Source organism: Garra rufa, chromosome 7 (genome assembly GCF_049309525.1).
Source record: "Garra rufa chromosome 7, GarRuf1.0, whole genome shotgun sequence".
Classification (NCBI taxonomy): domain Eukaryota; kingdom Metazoa; phylum Chordata; class Actinopteri; order Cypriniformes; family Cyprinidae; genus Garra; species Garra rufa.
In genome coordinates, this window is record NC_133367.1 from 41,259,139 (window position 1) to 41,282,460 (window position 23,322).

Here is a 23,322-nt window from a genome sequence, read left to right on the forward strand (position 1 = left end):
TTGGTTGTAGCGCTATCCTATTGTGTGGAGAGGAGTTTGAAAGACAACCGTTTATCCCACCCCTCCGGTTGAGCCCTGTCTATGGAGAGTGCCTCCAGCATAACGCACAGAATGGTGCTTCGTTCCTGAATGAATATGACTCTTTGAATGCATCTGTTGAGTGAGTGATTTATAATGACCCAATAGTAGAGAAAGCCTTTTGATTCTTATTCCAGAATGAATCAGAGTTTTGAACGAATCTGTTGGATGTCTCCTTCATAAACTCAATGATTTACTGCCACCTTCTAGCGATAATCCTTTTATATTCCAAGTATCATTTCATTCTGTAATTCATTTAAAATTTCTTTATTCAAAATGTTATGTTTAAAACATTAATCACATTATGTTATACAACTGTGGTGTGTAAATGCATTTACTGCCTTCTGATCAACATTAACCCATAAATACACCTGTGCAAAGATGGCTTTGGTTGATACTGATTTATTAACCGCCTATAGTGTCATATTTATCTAAAATAACTGAATTTTACATTACAATTGAACATTAAAGGTGACATATTTAATAATAATAAAAAAAAACTATATAATAGTAAAAAAATTGACAGTCTCTTATAGCAATACATACTACAACTACTACTAATAATTGGCTAGTAATTATAAACTAATAATTATCATATTGCAAAAATAAATAAACAAATAAATACTCTGGTTTCACTGTTCAAAGTGTTATTTCATGGGTTGATTCTTGTAACTGAGATGTGCTATTTTATAGTGGCTATTTAACATTACTCCTAAAATTTAACAATGCAGTCTGGAGCAATGGACGTGTCAAAAGGTTTTGTGTAAACTGATGTTACTGACATCATCACCACGACAAGTTTAGGTTATAGTTTATAAAACCTAAAAATAGTAAATATATATATATTCCTTTCTCTTTTTTTCCTCTCTCTTGTTACTATTATTTTGTTTCAACATGTTATTGTATATTCTCATTTTTACATATTGTAGTCTTTTACAATAATAAAAAAAATACAAAACCTATAATATATAGTAAATATTGTAATCAAAAATAAAATACAAATTAAAAAAAAAAATTTAGGAAGCAAAAGCCTCTTAACACAGTCACTAGCTGTTCTTAGGTTAAAGTTTGTATTTGTTAACATTAAAGCACTGTGAAGTGAACAAACAACGATGAACAGCTGGATTTTTATTAGATAATATTAACAAAGCTTAAAATACTGTATCAAATGTATTGCTCATAGTTAATGTTAGTTCATACATTAATTTTAACAAACAAAACCGATTGTAACATGTTACCCTTAAAACAATGTTTTGCTTGATAACTTGTTAATAAAACACCACAGAATTGAAAAATGAGTCAAGTGTTTAGTAACTTTCTGCTAAATGAAAACCAATTTAACAAACAGACACAGCTTTATTCTCAAAAAAGGTGTTTTAGTAGATGTATCCACAGCAAGAGCACCTTGAGCTCAAACTCCACTCTGTATTCTTTCCTCACTTCTGGACTGACAGATTTACAGTCAACGATACCTACACTAGTAAAAATAAATAAATAAATAAATAAAAAGGTCTGCACCTACACGCTGTAAAAACTGTTACTTAGATTCAACTCAAAAAAATTAAGGCAACATTTTCCAACTACTTTTTGTAAGTTTAGTGAACTTCTTGTTATTTTGATTTGGTAAAAATATTATTTATTTTACTCTATGCTAAAAAATTAAGTAGAGTCTACAATATAAATCAAAACATTTGAGTTTAACCATTGTGACAAAGAGCAAAATATTGACCAAATCATACTTAGTTAAAATAAGTAACATTTAAAATAAAAAAATTAACTTTTTGATTTTAATTAATTAATTTACTCTATTACTCTTAATTTAGACAAATTATTTATTTAATCCACTTGAAATAATTAGTTAGTATTGCCATAACTTTAATAAGGAAAGAGAGGTATTCGTTTCCAACATTTATTAACAGCTGCCATGTACATACAATTGGGTGCACTAAGTTTCTGTTAGCAATTTTAATGTTAATGTTGGAGACATTTTAACATTAAAAATTACATAATCGTTACAAATGACATAAACGGGAGGAAGGCTTTGGACACAGTGTGTCAAATCCCACAAAAAGTCTTTGGAAAACCTCAAATGTTTTGCAGAGTTGTGGTGGAAACTGCAGGTTCGGAGCAAATGTCATTCCCGGAAGCAGGCAACATGCCCTGGCCAAATTTCCAAGATCAGTAAGCACTGGGTTTCCCTCAATGATGATGCCCACTGGTTCACGACAGACATATATCTGCACATGTTCAAATCCTCATGGACGCTGCTCTCCGTTTGTCCCTGTATGAGAATAAACAGAACAATAAGTTGCAACAGAGAACAATCTTCAAAAGGTGTGGTTTAGTAAAAGTTCTGAAAATGCCACTCTTACAGTTTATCATCAGATGATTATGACTCCTGCATTAATGTAAAACAAGGATTTTACTTTTGTGAAACTGCAGTAAAAAAAAAAAGAAAAAAAAACTTATTTTTTAAATCAAGTCCACAAGCAACTGAAAGACAAAAAGGGGACCCTGGTTCCTACACATACATTTGGGTGTTTGTAGGTGTGTTTTTGAACTTTTGACAGAGCCAGACTAGCCATTGCCAACCAATTACAGTATTTGTCTAAGACAAGCTAACCAATCCCCAACTCCAGTGCCGGACTATAACTCAGACAGACATAAGATTGATATCTGAGGAATAAGTGCTTTTCCCAAAAGAGTCAAACTATGCTTTTTAAACAATACTTACATAGTAGTCAGAGATGATTCTTGCCCACTGTTTCCCATGTATTGAATGTATCTCAGAGTCACGTGTCTTTTCTTCACGAGGTACTTGGATCCTATAGTTGGTAGTGAATAAAGGAAAACTGAATATTGCAGGCAATATAACTACAAACATACAATGTCATTATCAGTGTGGTTCTGTAATCTGTACTATACAGAACCACACTGTATTCTTTACAATACATCAGTGGTTCTCAATCCTGGTCCTGGGGGACCCCTGCTCTGCACATTATGCACGTCTCCCTTATTTAACACACCTGACTGAGATCATCACCTCGTCAGTTCAGTTCATGGGTCTCTCTCCTAATGAGCTGATGATCTCAATCAGGTTTGTTATATAAGAGAGACATGCAAAATATGCAGAGCAGGGGTCCCCCAGGACCAGGACTGAGAACCAGTGCTATACTATACTGTAGTATACTATACAATCTATATGTGTACAAGGCAAGGCATGGCTGTGTCCAAAGGTCCCATGATGCAGTCTATAATGTTTTAGATTATCATTCTTTCCTGGTACAACAGCGCTGTATAATTTACAAGGCCATCCCATCTGTCATTAAAAATAGAAAGGGATGCAAATTTAGTTTTATTTTTTTTATTTTTTCCAACTCTCAATAACTGACTTTTGGGTACCTTATTCCTCTAAATGGACAAACCTTTGAAACATTTACCTCAATTCCACCTTCTCAAGAGCTTACCTACTCCATGAACTGCTCCTTCCAGTAGATCTGATGGTCTCCTAAAAAAGCAACATAAATGAAAGAAGAGTTTAGGAAAATATAAGGATCAGGTTATTGCAATGCAAAATAAATATTTAATCTTTTTAATTGAACAAATGGTTTAAGACAATGTAAAATATTTCAAACAAATATATAAAAAGATTAAGTTTAAGAATTTGTGTGATGCATTGCAGAAAGAGGCGCCAAAAAATGTCCCCATCTTTTTCAATCATGCAGGGAACAACTGTGACAACAAACCTAGCAGCTAACGTAACTTTTAACTGACACAACGAGGATGAGAGACCATGTTACTGTTTTGCTAGCTAATTCGGAAAGAGGCAGAACATTTAAGACAAATGATTTGAGACATAATACCGATGCTAACATTATTAGACTCCATAAATAAACAAAATGACAATGCTTTTTTAAGTAACCAAACTAAGTAGAAACATAATTTGGCAATGCATCTCATATATACCTATACTACGTTAACGTTAGCAATAGTTGTTAAGATTAATGTTAATTTCAAGACCTTCGGTAAGCCCGCATTGCAACTTTATGCAATGTAAATAGTTACTTACATGTGTTGCACGTTGTATAAAGCTCTCAAAAACTCCACAGAAATCCGAAACTGGTCCGGTTCAGGTGACAACGAGCAACGATGTTGGTGTTCTGCATGTGGGCCGGTCGTGACGTTATACTTTAGATAATAACACTTAAATAGAGTTTTGTAGAAGCATTTTATTGTGAAGGTCAGTAAAAAACTATTTTTTGATAGGGAATAAGTTACAAAAACAATCACCCTTTTTACTTTTGTAAAACTTAAATGAATTCAAAAAGAAAAGGGAATCAATTTATTGGGAGAAAAATACTTTTTAAAATAAATTCCTATGGACAACACCCTTGAATGCTTTTTACAGTGAGGTCCTTTCCAAAAAATTAGCATATTGTGATAAAGTTCATTATTTTCTGTAATGTACTAATGAACATTACACTTTCATATATTTTAGATTCATTACACACATTTGAAAGTAGTTCAAGCCTTTTATTGTTTTAATATTGATGATTTTGGCATACAGCTCATGAAAACCCCAAATTCCTATCTCAAAAAAATTGCATATTTCATCCGACCAATAAAATAAAATTTTATGTTTTATCAAGGGCAGGGTCAATGCATAGCTATCAGGAGATTTTGGAGCACTTCATGCTTCCATCTGCTGAAAAGCTTTATGGAGATGAAGATTTCATTTTTCAGCACGACCTGGCACCTGCTCACAGTGACAAAACCACTGGTAAATGGTTTACTGACCATGGTATTACTGTGCTCAACTCTCCTGACCTGAACCCCATAGAGAATCTGTGGGATATTGTGAAGAGAAAGTTGAGAGACGCAAGACCCAACACTCTGGATGAGCTTAAGGCCGCTATCGAAGCATCCTGGGCCTCCATAACACCTCAGCAGTGCCACAGGCTGATTGTATATGCTAATTGAAATATGCTATTTTTTTGAGATAGGAATTTGGGGTTTTCATGAGCTGTATGCCAAAATCATCAATATTAAAACAATAAAAGGCTAGAACTACTTCAGTTATATTGTAATGAATCTAAAATATATGAAAGTCTAATGTTTAGCAGTACATTACAGAAAATAATGAACTTTATCACAATATGCTAATTTTTTGAAAAGGACCTGTATTATATTAATATGCTCTTGTCTCAAATAATGCCTTTTACCTTTTCTGTTTTGTCTGTTTTCCAAGTTGTTGTTATATAATCAACAAAGAAACAACATTTTACTTGTTTGTAATTTCAGACCGCTGACTCGGCAATATAATATGCGCAACATAGCGCCAGCTAGAGTTTCTGTTCTCAATCTCTGGTATATTTCAGCTATTTTCTCAATTTACTCAGTCATTTCCCTCGAATCACTACTTCATGGTAAATTATGACAGCATTTCACAGCATGTATATCCAAATGCACATTTTCCCAAGATTAAATTAAACGATTCTGTGTCTGGATGATGCATAAACTCAATACAACAACATAATCCAGATCCAAAAGGAATAAAGCCATTAATCGGAGTATTGTCTTGTTTAGTATTATATTATTTTATTATGTATATCCCTGGGCACATTATGCAACATACATTTACACCGTAAAATGAATAATGCACAGCAAGTAGAAAATACAATATTACATTAATAATAATAACAACATTAACAATCGCGATAAAACTGATGTGAAGAGTTATAATGCACAGCCAGCACCAAACAGACAGAACGGCAAAACTCAAAACTGTACTGTATTATAAGTGCTATCATTCATAATTAAATAAACATAGTCTTTGTGATGACAAGAAGCTGACACAAAGTTTTTGAAAAAATGTTTGCTGTTTTTAGAGTAAAACACCAGTATAAAGCATAGTATCATAGTATCTATTTTGTAAAACTTTTACCCTGCGAGCGCCAATCCGGAAGCCAGGAACACGGAAGTCTGAAAAAGGTTAATTACTTATGTTTAATGCTGATTGGCCTTCTTCTTCTTCTTAAAGTTTATTTGGCGGTTTACACATCAACTGATAAGTGTTTTACCGCCACCTGCTGGACTGGAGTGTGGAACAAAAGTTTAACACTGATTGGCCAATACAGTAAAACTCCAAAGTGCAGCATGTTATATTCACGTGTGGGGAACACATCCACATCACAGCATGCTGCTCATATCATAAATCAAAGCACATGACAGACAGTTGTCGGAGAACGCCTGAAATGGGTGACCGTATTCGTATTCTACACAAGCCACGGTTCAGCTGCACGCGACAAACGCTGCCAGTGTGAAAGCACAATGAGCGCGTGCTGCTGCCGCTCTGCATACACACATCTTCTGCGCTGCTTCTGCTCTGTGTGAAACCGGCATAACAGGGATCTTTACGGGTTGTGTGTAAAGCAGACACAGATTCTGGAAAATCACTGTGTGAATGAACCAAATCAAACAATTTCGGAACAAATCATGGGACACATTATCCGTGTATTTACATGAAATCTCTGTGTGAAACAGGCTAAAGTCTACAGACGTGCCACTGGTCTCTTATATTAATGTTGTTCGGAAGCCTGTGTAATGATGTAGTTTCCTGACATCCATCGACTGAACAGCGTTTTCAAGATTTGTTTCCTTGTTGTTGTTGCTCAGCAATGGCATGGACACAATGTTGTCTGGGGGTTTTGTAAAAAGGAGAGTGGGACGATGGTTTGTGCTTGGGGTGGTGACTGAGTAGATCGGACGTCACATTTTTACGGAAGTCACAGTGGCTTGTGAAAAGGTACAGCAACTTTATGCAGGCTGTGTGCATTTTACTGTGGACTGACTGTTTTGAAACTTATATGGTAGTTACATAGCCCCTAGACCTCAGTTATCATGAAAAAAGCCAGGAAATTTCAGTTTTGACAATATGGGACCTTTAAGTGAACTTTTCAAAACCACAAGAAAATGATAGTTAGTTTTTCTATAATGTCACTCTTGTTTTAACTTTTTAACATTTTCACCTAAACAAGTTGAGCATCACAATCAGGAATCATGTGGGTAGAGTGCATTTAAATTGATGTTTTAGCTGCTGACAAGTTAAAATCTCTCTAGCGCTGATTCTGCTGTATAGAAAAAGTAGTGCTCACACAAACACACTCTCACCCTAAAGATTAAACACAATCTCAGAGATCATTCATGTTCTTCACTCTCTACAGGCTGATGAACTGCAGTATTGGAGAGGAAGGCTGTGCTGCTCTGATTTCAGCTCTGAGATCAAACTCCTCACACCTGAGACAACTGAATCTGAGCCTTAATAAACCAGGAGACTCAGGACTGAAGTTACGCAATGCTCTACTAAAGGACCCACACTGTAAACTGAAGAAACTATAGTAAGTTTTTGAGTCAATGCTTTCATTAATTATCTTCTATTAATGTAGATCTTAGTGTATTTAATCTTTCTCTTTATTGTACAGTATTTGACAGTGGAAACTCTACAAGCTCCGAACAAGTGAATCAAAACAACACGTCCTGAACAAGACTGTCACCTGGACAAATGCAGACACTGATCCAGCAGTTTCAGATCTGAAGGATTTTTAATTTTTTTTTCATTCAGCCTAGATTTTTTTTTTCCCAGTCTCACATTATTATTATTTTTTTATAAATAAGTATTGGACATACTAACTGTACCATAACATTTTTAGTGTGAAACTACAGTATATTTCAAGCTAATAATTGCATTACTTACACAGTGATTTCACAGTGGGACTTCTATTATATCTAACTGCACTCACAGAAATTTAGAGGATGTCTTGACTGTAAAGTGCACTCTGGTGCAGGATGATGTTTATTTACAGTGAGGTTCAGGTGATCCACAGGTGTGCAGTATTTACAAAGTGCAAAAAAAAAAAAAAAAGACTGTACGAAAATAAACAAACAAAATGTCCCAAAATATACAGGTATCCACAACAATATACACGTTTGATAAAGGGTTTTGACTCGTTCATGGCACTACTGCTGCACGCTCACTTGTCTGGTCTACTGAGAGACAAACTTCACAATAAGAGTCGCCCACAGTAGCGCTCAACTTCACCTCCTCCTCTGACTCAACAATTACACAATTACACAAACAACAGAAAACAGGTCAGACATACAAATATATACATATAAGCAGTTCTCGGGTATGTATGTAGATGTAATATGCTTTATATGGATAGGGAAATGAAGACTCATGAAGCACTGAGGTTTACTTCTGACTGTTTCAGGAAAAGATCAAGAGGTCCTGCAGGCTGCAGCGCGATGACGAAGATGGATCAGGTCCAATACGGACTGGATGTTTTTTTTTTTTTTTTGGTTGTTTGTTTTTGCCAAGGTACAAAGCACAAAAGTACAAAAATGTCAGCATTATACATGTATATAATACAGTTAAAAATAAAAAAATAAATACAAAACAAAACTTTTAACAATACAAATTAAAAAGATGAAACAAAGTGACAGTTTAAGATTTTTGGATAATGAAATAGTTTGGATAAAAAAATAATAAATAAAGGATTTTGTGGAGTGAATTTGCAGCGGTAAATATTACATTTTGCAAGTTGTAATAGTGGGATAATGATAAAATATTCGTTAATTTTATCTTTTTTTGATACTGGACGTTGTTAGGCGTGTGCAAGGTGGTTTGTTTTGCTGATGTCATATAGACACATGCGATCTCTGAATATAATAGGCATCCGCTGGTTTAAAGGGACAATTATTGCGTTGTGATGATATTCTAACCTGTGTATTAGTAGAGATGAATATTAATAAGTAATAATTGACAAACAATAATTTACACAAATGTGATGCTTAAATTTTAAAGTAAATTGCATAACTTTAGAGCGTTTTAACAAATTTAATGGATTAAAAGCATAATATCATTCTCAAGTATTATTTTCAGTGAGTGTATATACAACATATTAAAATGAAGCCATTTTATTCAGGTCATATTTATTGCTTAGTGGAAGCAAAAATGTCATTTTATTTGTCATTTTAAAAATATGTCTCTATGTCATTTTAATCCTAAAGTTACAATACAATATGTAAAATACTTGAAATACCAGTACACAATCAAGGGAAAATGGAAAAATAATTACAGCACCAATAAATAATAAAAAAATTAAAAAATCTTGTCAGATGTCAAAAAAAAGAAAAAAAAAAGAATGCATTTATATTTTGAGGGGTAGAGTTCCTTCTTTAATGACTATTAGTGATGCACGGGTCAATGTATAAACAACCCGAACCTGACCGACGTTTTCAAGTAACTGCCCGAAACTCGGACCGTAAAAAAGAGAGAAGATATTGTACCCGACCCGCTTCCTGACCCGCATGTTTAATATTTGGACTGACGCGGCTGCGGTGGAGATGTGTTCACTGTCAAACATCATTCGGCATTAATCAGGTAATTTTGTCAAAAGAGATGTTCTTGATTACAAGAAAAATACAGATTGAATACAGTTCTTGTTTTATTTTGTCTTTCCTTTATATGATCAAGAATTATTTTATTTCGATCTACAGTCTAATAAAAGTTAAGACAAAGATTAGCCTATAGCCCTACATATATTTATAGACTACTGGCTAACTCCTTTTTTCTTAACTTTTAACTTCTTCTAAAAATGATCAAGAATATCAAATCAACTTAATAGGCAAGGTAAACAAATTTTCTTATACAAAAATAACGAATGCACTTCAAAACGAAGTTTTCATATATAAATTCAGGAATCACGAATATGACAAATTAATATTATTTTATATATAGCCGCTATTAATTGTTTAGCTATAATAGTTGTATCAAATGAATAAGGAAATTATAATGCCTTGAATTTATTAAGTAATGTTTAATTTCGGTCATTTCGCTCTCTGGAAATGTAAAGAAAAATACCGTTTTTACTTGGAATTCGTTTTTAATCCCTGGTTTTAAACAAGCATTTACATGAGATAATTTAGCTTAAGACTTCTCTGTATTCCTTAGTGAAAGTTGGTCTCAGCAGCTTTGGGAATAGGTTTTAAGAGAAAAAACTTTTACTGCTGTTTAGGAGAACTCTTAGTGGTAAGATCAAATGTTTTGTGAATGTTTTCTGCTGCACATTTTGGCACAGACATCCCTTTACCAAACCAGTAATATTCAGAGATCAGTTGGGTCGGGTTGTGCTGCATCTTTTCCAGGTGCTTGGCCATTGTAGTCATGGCATCACTGTAGTCTGCATTTTCAGTCAGTTCACAAAGCAGTCCCAGCATCCGCCTCAAAGGAGACTGAGGTATAGATGCTGCTTAAAGAGACAACAATAAAAACAATAAAGTAACAACAAACACTTGGACCAGAAAACAAAACTTAGTGTTGTTAAAACTACATTATGTGACAGAAATGTCTATCCACACAAACAACTGAATACAGCTGCAATCAGTGATGATGGGCCCAAGCACTGCATTGCATGCATCTAACCATCTGTTAGTCTTTGGTTGTTAGTTGTATGTCTTTATTGTTTTACATCTTTTTACTTTTAATAAGAACTTGGTGATTTTGGCAGCACTTAGATAAAAGCTAAATGATCCTAAAATATTGGCCTACTTCTATTCTTAGGGGGTCTAAAATGAAATTTACAGGAAACTAATAGTAAATGGCAAAATACCAACCTTTTTTAAAGGGTTCAATCTACAAATCAGTCACAACAGTAAAAAGCACATTTAAATTCTCTCTGAGAAAGCTGTTCCCAGCAACAATGATCACACAGTCCTTAAATACCCTTGTTTTAACATAATTATTTTTAACTAACTTACTAATGAAACTAACTAACTAATATAGAAAAAAATGTGTTTTTGATAGTTCTGTTTTTTACAGAAATAAATGTTGTATAATTTAAGACATCATATTGTTTAGTAGCAGGAGATCCACTTGAAATACAAAAGAAAAAGCCATTATTATAACTATATTATATATTTACTTAAGAACAAGAAAAATTAAAGCAAAAATAGCTAATGGCAGACTATTCCAATGTGTGTGCAAAGTAAAAAAAAAATAAAAAATCATCATTTACTCACCTTAATGTTGTTCCAAACAAACATAATATGGAAAAAAAATACTTGATCACTGACATCCATAGTATTTTTTTTAAGTCAATGGCTACCAGCTACTTTTTGGTTACCAACCAATAACCATTTTAGGGTGAACTATCCCTTTAAGAACCCCATGATTCCACGAAACTTTGGGGGGTAAAAACTTAGAAAAGGTGCTTGGGCCAAATAAACATTTAGACATAATTTTTAACCCTCTGGTGCTCTTCGTTTTGCAGTCACACGTGTGCTCTTCGCGGTCAGAAGTGACCGGACACCTGTAACGCATCCTGTAATTTTTCAGTAAAACCATTCCAATTCATTTTTGTTTAATAATATTTTTTCTTTTGCATTTTGAAAGGGTTTTGTGGTAATAATGAATATTTATGCTGTAATTAATATCCATTTTTTTGCCATTGAGAATAATAAAATTTTTTATTATTATTATTATTTTTAAATTTTTTAATGAATGCAGTATTTCAGGTTGAAATAGAGACTCAGCCATTCAACACTAATTTTTGAAGGCAGATTAGTGCCATCTGTTGGTAAAAAAACGAGAAAAACATCTGTAATGGCAGGTGTAACTTGATGCCTGTATAGTTCTCTACAAAGCAGCTTGTGAATTGCCTAGTTGTTTTTAGACAATTGATTCAGCATTTTTATTAGGTGGAATAGTTGAACATACATTTAAACAATCTCAAAGACTATTTCTTATCCAGTTTGGGATAGTTTTTTGTTATAAATATGATTTGAAGTGTACATTTTTTTTATATGCAAGAGAGTGTGTGTCTTTTGCACTCTGGATATGTAATTTTTTTATACATATATTTTTTATTTTACATCTTCTCAATTTGCTGTGTTTCAGTTCATTTGTGCGTGTGTGTGTGTGTGTGGATGTGTGAGAAAGAGACAGAACAATTCTGTACATTTTTGTATTTTTGTCGATGTCCCATTCATTTCCTGTGGTCGGTCATTTTTGACCAAAGAGCACAAGTTTTTTTTTTTTTTTTGGAATCGTGCCCTCATTTTTTATATGTGTGCATAAAAGTCACTGGATTTGGTAGCGTTCTGATGAAGCTGTGATTTTTTTTTTTTAATTCAAATTCAAAACCGAAAATGTTTTGGTCAAAAGTGACCGAATAGAGGTGAGTATATTAGTGTGTGTGTGTGTGTGTGTGTGTGTGTGTGTGTGTGTGTCTGTGTGTCTGTGTGTGAATGGGTGTGTTTTAGAGTGTCACCCCTTCACTGCTGTGTACTTTTTTTCAGCATTGTGGAGGATTTGTAGATTGTACACACAAAAATTCTCTGAATATTTGTATTTTTGTAAATTTCCCATTCATTTCCAATGGTCGGTCATTTTAGACCGAAGAGCACAATTTTTTTTTTTTTTTTTTAATCGTGCCGTAATTTTTATGTTCACATTCCAAATGCCATAAAAGTCACTGAATTTGGTAGCGTTCTGATGAAGCTGTGATTTTTTTTGAGAAATTCTAAACCGGAAATGTTTTGGTCAAAAGTGACCGAATAGGGGTGTGTATATTAATGTGTGTGTGTGTGTGTGTGTGTGTGTGTGTGTGTGTGTGGGAATGGGTGTGTTTTAGAGTGTCACCCCTTCACTGCTGTGTACTTTTTTTCAGCATTGTGGAGAATTTGTAGATTGTACACACAAAAATTCTCTGAATATTTGTATTTCTGTCGATTTCCCATTCATTTCCTATGGTCGGTCATTTTAGACCGAAGAGCACAAGTGTGACTATTTTTTTTTATGACCACTTAGCCTGCTTGAATCATGCCCTCAATTTTTGTGTGTGTTGACATTCCAAATGGCATAAAAGTCACAGAGTTTCATATCATTCCGATTAAGCTGTGATTTTTAAAAATTCAAAACAGAACATTTTTCGGTCAGAAGTGACCGAAGAGCACTATCTCTAAGCTTCGTGCACTCACCTTCCTCCGAGTTACCCTGCACACAAGGTTGGTTGGAGTATGAGTCCTCTATGGTAGGTGATGTTTGGTGCAATTGTGCAGAGCTGGAGAAAGACAGGTCCAGCTGATCCAACTCTACTGTCTATAACATACACAGACAAAATGAAATGTTGCAAGAGTGTTTCTGTTCGATATGCCACCATGAGAAAGACAGAAAAGAAAAAAATACATTAAAAAACAGATGATGAACAGGAAATTAATTAATATACAGTGCTTTGCAAAAGTATGCATAGCCCCTTCTTTTAATTCACATTTAGTTTTGTTGCAGCATTATGTTAAACTGCTTTAAATGAGTTTTCCCCACATCAATTTACACTCCATACACCACAATAATGACAAAGCAAAAACCAGATTTGCAAATTTTATACATTTATTAAAACTAAAACACTGAAATAAGTACATTGCATAAGTATTCATACCCTTAACTCAGTTCATAGTTGAAGCACCTTTACAGCCTCAAGTCTTTTTGGGCATGATCATGTGACAAGCTTTGCACATCTGCATTTGGCAATTATCTGCCATTCTTTGCCTCACCTTTTCACCTCTCAAGCTCTGTCAGCTTGGATGGGGGCTGGCAGACATTTTCTAGAGTCCTAGTTGTTCCAGTCTTCTTCCATTATGGATAATGCTTCTGTGAACCTTCAATGCAGCAGATTTTTTTCTGAACTCTTCCCTAGATCATTGCCTTAACACAAGTCTGTGACTGAGCTCTACAGGCAGTTATCTGGACCTCAGGACTTGGTTTTTGTTCTGATATGCATTTTCAGCTGTTAGACCTTTTCTGAGAGGTGTGTGTCTTTCTAAATCAGACTCATTCAAATGAATTTGCCACAGTTTAAATCCACTCCAAGTGTAGTAACATCTAGAAGCAATATGAATGCTCCTGAGCTAAATTTCGAGTGGCCCAGAAAAGGGTATGAATACTTATGCAATGGGTTCTTTTACAGTTTTCTTTTATTTCTAATAAATTTGTTACAAACCTGTTTTGTGTTTTATCATTATGGTGTATGAGATGTAGATTGATGTGAAAAAAAAAAGTAATTTAAAGCAGTTTAACATAAGGCTGCAACAAAACGAGAAAAAAATTGAAGGGGTGTGAATACTTTTGCAAGGCACTGTAATAAATGAATAGTTAACTATCTAAAGAAGGTAAAAACAGCATCAGTCAGTGTGCGACAACTAAAGAAATAATACCTTTTGTTATTTTCAGCAGCTCAGCCCTCATTTCAGCTGTTTATGGAGGTGATGTTTTAATTTTGCACAACTGCTGCCTGGTGCTTGCATGGTGCCCCAAGATAGCCAGCTGGACATGTGTAGAGCTCCAACTCCACCTCCACTGGTGTGCCCTGATATGGAGGATCTCACCTGAAATTTCTTCTCTCCAACCTAACAGTGACATGAAGACAAACAATACAGACATATTTGATGTTTCTCAATTCTAATGCACAGAATACACTTGCATTATCATTGTACAAATGCACAGAAGTTGGGATAGTTATAAACAGACAGAATATGAATGTTTAAATATGTACAAAAACGTGCACAAATCTTATGCATGTTAAATTTGTAATTTAGTTATTTATATGTTTTGCATTAGACTGACAATAGAAAAATTTTACACATCCAAACTTTTATTTTTCCACGAATTATTATTATTATTATTAATATTATTATTATTGTTTCATTTATTAAGGAAAACATCCAATTAACATACAACATCTCTCCTTTCAGGGAGAAAGTGGCAGAAGCAACAAATAAAATAAGCCAATAAGAATTTTATATTCACAAGATCTGATCTCACAATCATCAAGTCTAACAGGATTTGCATGCAGAGGCAAAAACTGAGACTGGCTAAATCCTGTGCCAATATCTTCAAGACTTTTGTAGAAATCTACCTGCAAACTGAAAAAGGTATATGCATTTGTGAAAAGTGATGTTAATTGAGGATGCTTTCACAAATAATGTCATAAATACATTTTTTATTATTGCTTTAGATTTTATTACTTAAATTTGCAGGTAGATTTTTTGTGAAGATTTAGTGGCCAGTCCATCACAGGGATACAAATCTTGCTGGACTATTACAGTTGAAATATTATATATATTTAAAAAAAAAATATATATATATATATATATTAACTGTTTTTAAGTTTGGGTAAAGAATCTAATATACATTTTGCACAGTACTTTAACGTAAATGTAAAGTCATTTTCAGTGTAACTAATTGCCCTACGCTTATATTGTGTAAAGATAAATTAACTGATTTGACATTACCTTATAAAGTGCATGTTGTCGCTTATTTGGTTTGGTGACTGTCGCTCTCCAAGTCACTCCAGATGACACACTAAGATTTTTCACCAATTCTTTTACTTCAGAAATCTCTGTCAATGCAATCCTTAGCGATGCCTCAAAACTTGTGTGGTCCAGGTGTAATTCTTCTTGTGTTGTGCACAAACCATAGGTGCAGAAGTAATATTTATACCCAGGAGGCAACCAGCTCTGTAAAAGTCAAAAGAAGTCACGGGCCAGAGAGTTCGCCAATTAGCATTTTAACTGAGATGGCCCAAATAAAGTTCACACACATAACAGTAAACTTGAGAATCAAAATTGACATATTTTCTAACAATGTATCAATTTAACACACCCTGGCTGAACAAAAGCATTCATTTATTTAAAAAACTAAATAAAGAAACTAAATAAATACTGACCCCAAACTTTTGAACAGAAGTGTATATTGTTAGAAAAAAAAATACATAAAATAGAAAATTATATTCTGTATAAATACTATTCTTTTTAACTTTTATTCATTAAAAAAAATCCTGAAAAAAATGTTTACAAAAAATAATTAAAAAAAAGCAGCACAACTGTATCCAACATTGATAATAAATCAGCATGTTAGAATGATTTCTAAAGGATCATGTGAGACTGAAGACTAGTGTAATATTGATGAAAATTCAGCTTTGCATCACAGGAAAACCTGTATTTTATATTGCAATAATACGTCACAATATTACATTTTTCTTCTGTATTTTTTATTTAATTAAATGCAGCGTTGATGAGCAGAAGTGACTTATTAAAAAAGCATATTTTACGTTCAGATGTAGGGCTAGGTCTTCACCACAGCCTAAACAAGCTCTCAGAAAGATCGAAATGAATAAGATAAAGATAAATGTTAAAACGAAAACTATAACAATAATAAAAACAGACATTAAAATCTACATATACTTCTTACAATGATTAAAAATATTTGTTTACCGTTTGTCAGCGACCCATCAACGACCTTGTTTTACGGCTAAACTTCTCAGGTGACTGCGTATCAGGGTTGACCAATGAAATCGAACCAGAGACGTGAGTCATGGCTGCGGGGTGGGGTTTTCGCTTAGGGGGCGTGGTTTGCGCTTAACTGGTTTGGGGGGGGGGGGGGGGGGGGGAATGAAGCTGTTAATTGACCTTATGCACGGAGCGTTCTTTAGAACTTCCGCATAAAGATAAGCCAGCTCGTAAACTTCCGCTGAAGCTCATATTCTATGTGCTATATATTAGGTGGACACTATTGAGACTCATCTACTGCCTCGTTCTTATCAGAAACTGAGAAAAATTATAGTTGCAACATTATAAACAATGTTAGCGGCATGAACATTCAGATTCATATTATTTAACAACAAAATTTAAATGCGGAGCCTGGCAATCCCCTACTCTCTGTATCTGCATAGTTGTACATTTAAATACTGACAGCTAAACACTATCATAACGTGTTTAAGCTAACGTTAACTAGCTAGCGATACTTCTTTTCAAGGACATCTTAATCGTATTCTAGATAATCACTAACTTGCCTTCATAGTCATGAACACATTTTTTAAATCTTGCAGTATTTTAAAGCCTTTTTTATTTTCTAACTCTACAGCTGTGAAATAAAATGTACTTCAGGGACTCACTTTTCATTCATAAAAACGGCATCGAAAAAAAAGGCTTTTCACAGAAAACAACGTCTATTTATGGAATTATCCATATAACCAATAGATGGCACCAGAGGATTATTTATTGTGAAGCTGACTTTTAAAATCCCTATATATTTTTCAAGACGTCTTGCTTTTTGATTTATTATAAAATTACTAGTTTAATAAATTGTAGTATTATTGATGGTATAATTATGGTATAATAATTAAATAATGCACTCAATATGAATCAATATGAATTTGAAATATTTTATAAAATTTAATAACTACATCTTTTAAGTTTTATCTTGAACTGTAAAAGCTATTTAATAGCCTATATTTAACCAACACAAACTTGCTACTGCTGTAGTTCTGTTACTGTGAAATTAGTCTGAATCATTTAAGCTCTTTTTTGAGATCCGCTTGTCATTTGTTTGGTCCGGTTATTACTGTCAATCATAGCAATGACTCGCGCATATTTAGCCGATTTACTCGCGTATTTTTTTAAACTGGCATTTTTCATTCTTGGACGTTTGGTCCTCTTAGAAAAACAACACTTTTCTTCGATTGTGAATGTATTATGTAGAGAAAACGAACAAAGTGCGCTCATATTACGCCACAGTACAGTTGACCGGAAATGACTTAGCTGGCTTGAGTAAACGAGGAAGTAATTCGTGCATATGGTCAATTGTGTTAAAATCATGCTAGTAACATACTAATCATGCTAGAATACAACATGCTAGTAACTTACAAATGATGCTAATAATATGCTAGTAACATGCAGAATGCTAGTATCACACTAGAACCGTACTAACAACATGTTAGTAACTTGCTAATCATGCTAGCAACATGCTAGTAACATGCTAGTAATCAGCTAGTAACATGCTAATCATCTATCCATCTTTAAGCTTTTAAAACTATGTTAAACTTCAAACTATTTCAGACTGAAAACCGTCAAACTTAATTAAACTTTAAAACTTTTTAAACTTTCTGGTCTGGCTTTCTCAAACCTACTTAAAGTTGGTCTTGACAATCTTTTATCTAGTTATTTTTAGAATTTATTATATTTTTGCTTACTCTTTGTATACTTGCTCTTTTATTATTACTGTAAAGCAATTGTGATAAATGTGTAAATGGTTAGGAAACCTGCATCCCTGTGTTGTGTGTCTAATTAACAAAGTAGTTATTAGTTTAGGGCCAATCCAAAATATACCACAGTATTTGTAAATGACAGAGTTTTGTTTGTTGTGTTTGGACAAATGGTGCATAAATGTTTGTGATTTGTGTAAAACCAATAAAAGGAGCTACAACTGCTTTCTTCAGATATTTTAAAGTATTGGTTGGTTATATTAACTATTATGAAAACAGTTTTGTGCACTGTTTTGATAAAATTTGCTTTGTAATTTGTATTAAATGAATGAAAAACTCACTATCAGTTTAGGACAATTACAAAGTGTTCAGATCTCTGTGTAAACTGTTTTGAGAACAGTGACCTGAGTTTGGAGAAATGTGTCAAATCGATTGAGAAAAACTGTAATAATGTAGTAGACATGGAAATCATGACATTGCTTACTTTTTTACTTAAGTGCCTTTAACATATTTTTTTCTTTATACAGTACATTATAATATAAGCCTAAAGATGATAAGAAAATGTATTAAATTTAATTCTAAAATGAGTAAATTGGTGTGTTGTTATAGTTTAAGTCCTATTTCAGCCTCAAGAGGGCGCCATGAGATCAGGACATACTGAGACAAATATATCTTTACCCCCTTTAGCTTTTTTCTTTACATTGTAGTTAAATAGTTTTGGTGTCTGCACATTAGAGTAAGCCCAGAGAATTACACAAAACACAAATGCTAAATTAATAACGGCAACAATTTATCCCATGATCAAGCCATTAGAAAATATACATTTGTTGTTTATGATAATCAGTTTATTGCCAAAGCAAGGTATTTCAGGATACAAGCAACAGTATCCTGCAACATCCTGTCTTTTGCTTATTTAAAGAAACACGTCTTCCCTTTTTTATTCTTCACCTGTTCACCTGTCATGTTATTTCAATTAATATTTAATTCAACAAAGTGTAATATTCTACTTCCTCCATAACTCTAATTGTTATGATTGTTGTTGTTCTTGTTCTGAATTAATCTTGATTTCCTCTGCTTGTGTCTGTATGAGTAGCATGTGTTGATCTCTGCAGCCATCTACTGGACAATTCATTAAAACTCCTCCTTGTCAGGTGACACATGAAAGTGAAACTATTACAGCAGGACCTGTTTTGTCATATGAGGAAGTAAACTACGTTAAGAGAGAAAAACACAGTGAGTAACACAATTTCACAATCATCTTTGATAGACAAAATCGATTCTGACTGGTTTAAGTACAACATTAAGCAGTATTAGATATATTTAAAGTAGTTTAATGACATTAGAAGAGAAAACACGGAGTCTGTAAATCGTCAGATTGCACCTTTACTTTCATTTTAACACATTGCTTGTCTGAATTTGTTATGCTGTTTATGAATAATTTGATTCTGTGTAAATAATGTCAGGTTGAAATTGTTTTTCATGTGTGCAGGTCATTACTGTGAACTGACTGTTGAGACAGAAGTGGATTTGAAGAAATTAATTGCTGAGATGATTCATAACTCACTCTGTGGATCAACATCTGGATCTGCTTTTAGATGAAACCATGGCCTCCAGAAGGAATCTCTCTGAAAAACATGACACAAAGAAAAAGACAGTCAAGAAGTGAGTAAACTTTAAATTGTTTTGCATTTTTTATGTTCAGAAAAAAACTGCATACTACAATAACATTTTCATTTATAGTCAGATTCAGGAGGGTGAATCAGATTTATCTGAACACATCGATGTGTCTGTGAGGAAAAACCTACCAATGAATCTTTCAGATCTCTGCAGAGATAAAGACTCTTCTGTTGAGTCCAGGTGAGATATTATGAGTGTCAGATATACTGTAGGTGTAGTGTGTTATAGACATTGACATCAGGTGTCCCTGTGGCTGCTGGATGTATCTGTTTACTTTACTTCAATACTTTAATGTTAAGTCACAACAGACTCCTCAAGTGAAAAAGATGAACATTTAAAGGAGTTTGAAAGAGTAAATGTGTTTCTGTCAGAGCAGTGTGAGATTTTCAGAAACAATTTGTATTGCTGTTATATTTCAGTCTGTGGCAGAATCAATCTCCTGAACCCAGCTGTGTGTCCATGAAGAGTGACGCGTCAATGCATACGCCAATTAAATTCAGCTCGGGAGAATCATCTGCTGATCTGAGGTGTTGTTTAGTTTACAGCATAAGAAATATATGATATTCATTCATTTACTCATGTGTATTAAATACATGCTATATTTGTTTAATTACAGTAAAAAACATGAAGGACCAGAATCACATACAGCAAAAAAGAACTTAGACTCCATTTTCAAGGTTGGTTTGTGTGTGTGTCCATCCCAACACAATAACTCTGGGTAAAAGTATTAAGAAATGGAGAAATCTGTGAAATCATCTCTGCAATAGTCATATTTACTTTCATACCCATGTAAGATAATTTATAAGCCACTATAAAGCAGATCAACCTCCACTAAAGTATAGAAGCTGAATCCATATGTAACCTCTTCATCAATCTAGCAAACAGGCAATCCAGTCAAAATCCAGCATACAGTGGAGGTTATTAGCAGGTGTGATATAATTCAGTAATGTTTATTAGTATTAATGCCTTTGACTAAACTACACAAAATAAATCACTCTTGACTTGTGTATTGATCACCTTCTCTGTGACTGAATGGATACTTATCATTTGACTATTCACTATGATTTCAGGAGATTGAGCACAGAATCACACTGCTCATCCTGAGGAAGATGAACCAGACAGACCTCGCTTACACACTACAGACCAGTAAGAGCTCTGGATCAGCAGATTATAGCCTGTATTTTTATTATCAACCTTCTGTCTTCAGTCACTAATGTTCCTGAATGTCACGACACATCTAACATATCAAACCTACTAATACATTTCTAAAATATTGCTCTGCCGATAACAACAGTTATTTCTTTTGCTCAGAACTGATGCCTGTGTATCAACAAAAACTCAAATCCAGACTCCAGGACAAATATCAGAGAATCAGTGAAGGAATGTCCAATCATGGAGACTCAACACGTCTGAATGAGATCTACACAGAGCTCTACATCACAGAGGGAGGCAGTGGAGAGGTCAATAATGAACATGAGGTGAGACAGATTGAGACAGTGTCCAGGAGACCAGAGACACAGGAAACACCAATCAACTGCAATGACATCTTTAAACCCTCACCTGGACAAGACAAACCCATCAGGACTGTGCTGACTAAAGGAGTCGCTGGAATTGGAAAAACAGTCTCTGTGCAGAAGTTCATTCTGGACTGGGCTGAAGGAAAAGCCAATCAGGATGTTCATTTCATATTTCCACTTCCTTTCAGGGAGCTGAATTTGATACAGAAAAATCTCAGTCTTGTGGATCTTCTAAACCACCTTCACACAGAAACCAAAGAATTTAAGTCGTCAGATTATGAAGACTACAAAGTCATGTTCATATTTGATGGTCTGGATGAGTGTCGACTACGTCTAGATTTCCAAAACAATCGGAGCTTGTCTGATGTAACAGAATCAGCCTCAGTGGATGTGCTGCTGACCAACCTCATCAAGGGGAATCTACTTCCTTCTGCTCTCCTCTGGATCACCTCTCGACCAGCAGCAGCCAATCAGATCCCTCCTGAGTGTGTCGACCAGGTCACAGAGGTACGAGGATTCAACAACCCTCAGAAGGATGAATATTTCAGGAAGAGAATAAATGATCAGAGTCTGGCTGGTAGAGTCGTCACACACATCCGATCATCAAGAAGTCTGTTCATCATGTGTCACATACCAGTCTTCTGCTGGATTTCAGCCGCTGTTCTAGAGAGGATGATGGGTAAAGCAGAGACTGCAGAGATTCCCAAGACTCTCACACAAATGTTCACACACTTCCTGATCTTTCAGACCAAACTGAAGACACAGAAGTATGATGGTAAATATGAAATCAATCCTGATCAGGCTAGAAAGACTATTCTGTCTCTAGGAAAACTGGCTTTTGAACAGCTGGAAAAAGGGAACCTGATCTTCTATGAGGAGGACCTGAAAGAGAGCGGCATTGATGTCAGAGAAGTGTCAGTGTACTCAGGAGTTTGTACCCAGATCTTCAGAGAGGAGTTTGGACTGCAGCTGGGGAAGGTGTACAGCTTTGTTCATCTGAGTATTCAGGAGTTTCTTGCTGCTTTATTCAAGCTGCTGTCCTTTTCTGAACAAAACACAGGACTGAGGAATGAGTTCAGGTCACCAATGACCAGTTTACTGAAGAGAGAAGTGGACAAGGCCTTACAGAGTGAGAACGGACACTGGGACCTTTTCCTCCGGTTCCTTCTAGGTCTCTCACTAGAGTCTAATCAGACTCTCTTACAAGGCCTCCTGAGAAAGACAGTAAGCAGCTCTGATATCAATCAGGAAACAGCTGAATACATTAAACAGAAGATCAGAGAGAATCCCTCTCCAGAGAAATCCATCAATCTGTTCCACTGTCTGAATGAACTGAATGATCGTTCACTAGAGAAGGAAATCCAGACATACGTGAGCAGAGGATATGTCTATGGAGCCTGTTGTCTCTCTGGAGTGTCTCTGTCTGCTGCTCAGTGGTCGGCTCTGGTGTTTGTGCTGTTGAACTCAGAAGAAGAGCTGGATGAGTTTATACTGGCTAATTATGATCTATCAGAAGAATGTCTCCTGAGGCTGCTGCCAGTGATCAAAGCATCTAGAAAGGCTGAGTGAGTATTTTATAGTGTCTTTGTTTTATTGACTTTATTTTATACAGTATTGGTCTGTGTTTCTCTACACTGTTTCTTTGAGGTCTTTCTTATTTGACACACCCAGCATTGCATTAAAATTTGTTAAAATAGATGAAAATAATTCAGATTCAAGTATAACAGTATAATCAAGTATAATAATTAATTTAAATTATTGGACAAAATGTTTCTTAGTAAAACTGCGGAAAAAGTTAAATATTTTTAGTCAATGCCACTCGAGGAACAACAGATGCATGTAATTATGTGAATATATATATTGACATAGATAAGGCTAGCTTGTATAATTTCATGACACTTTGTTCGCGCATCAGATATACATGTAAACAAATATTCAATAACAACAACCAT

General features: G+C 34.5%; 2 protein-coding genes across 2 annotated transcripts in view; both read left to right on the forward strand.

Moving 5' to 3' along the window:
• The window catches only part of LOC141339102 (NLR family CARD domain-containing protein 3-like), a 31,025-nt gene extending 23,549 nt beyond the window's left edge, over nucleotides 1–7,476 (forward strand). The window contains exon 5 of the mRNA XM_073844734.1: nucleotides 7,302–7,476. Coding sequence (XP_073700835.1) covers nucleotides 7,302–7,476 — 175 coding nt within the window. The remainder of the gene's footprint in view (nucleotides 1–7,301) is intronic.
• Nucleotides 7,477–20,928: 13,452 nt separating this feature from the next.
• LOC141338167 (NLR family CARD domain-containing protein 3-like) lies at nucleotides 20,929–22,939 on the forward strand. The gene is made up of 2 exons (XM_073843722.1): nucleotides 20,929–20,999; nucleotides 21,165–22,939. Exons 1-2 carry the CDS (start codon nucleotides 20,963–20,965, stop codon nucleotides 22,937–22,939), a joined length of 1,812 nt encoding a protein of 603 aa, XP_073699823.1. The 5' UTR covers nucleotides 20,929–20,962.
• Nucleotides 22,940–23,322: the final 383 nt, after the last annotated feature.

What these genes read in the sequence shown, in the direction of transcription:
- LOC141338167 (XM_073843722.1), top strand. Translation starts at nt 20,963, where the DNA reads ATGAACCAGACAGACCTCGCTTACACACTACAGACCA. An exon ending in CGCTTACACACTACAGACCA is followed by an intron (nt 21,000 to 21,164) that starts GTAAGAGCTCTG and finishes TCTTTTGCTCAG; the next exon opens with AACTGATGCCTGTGTATCAA.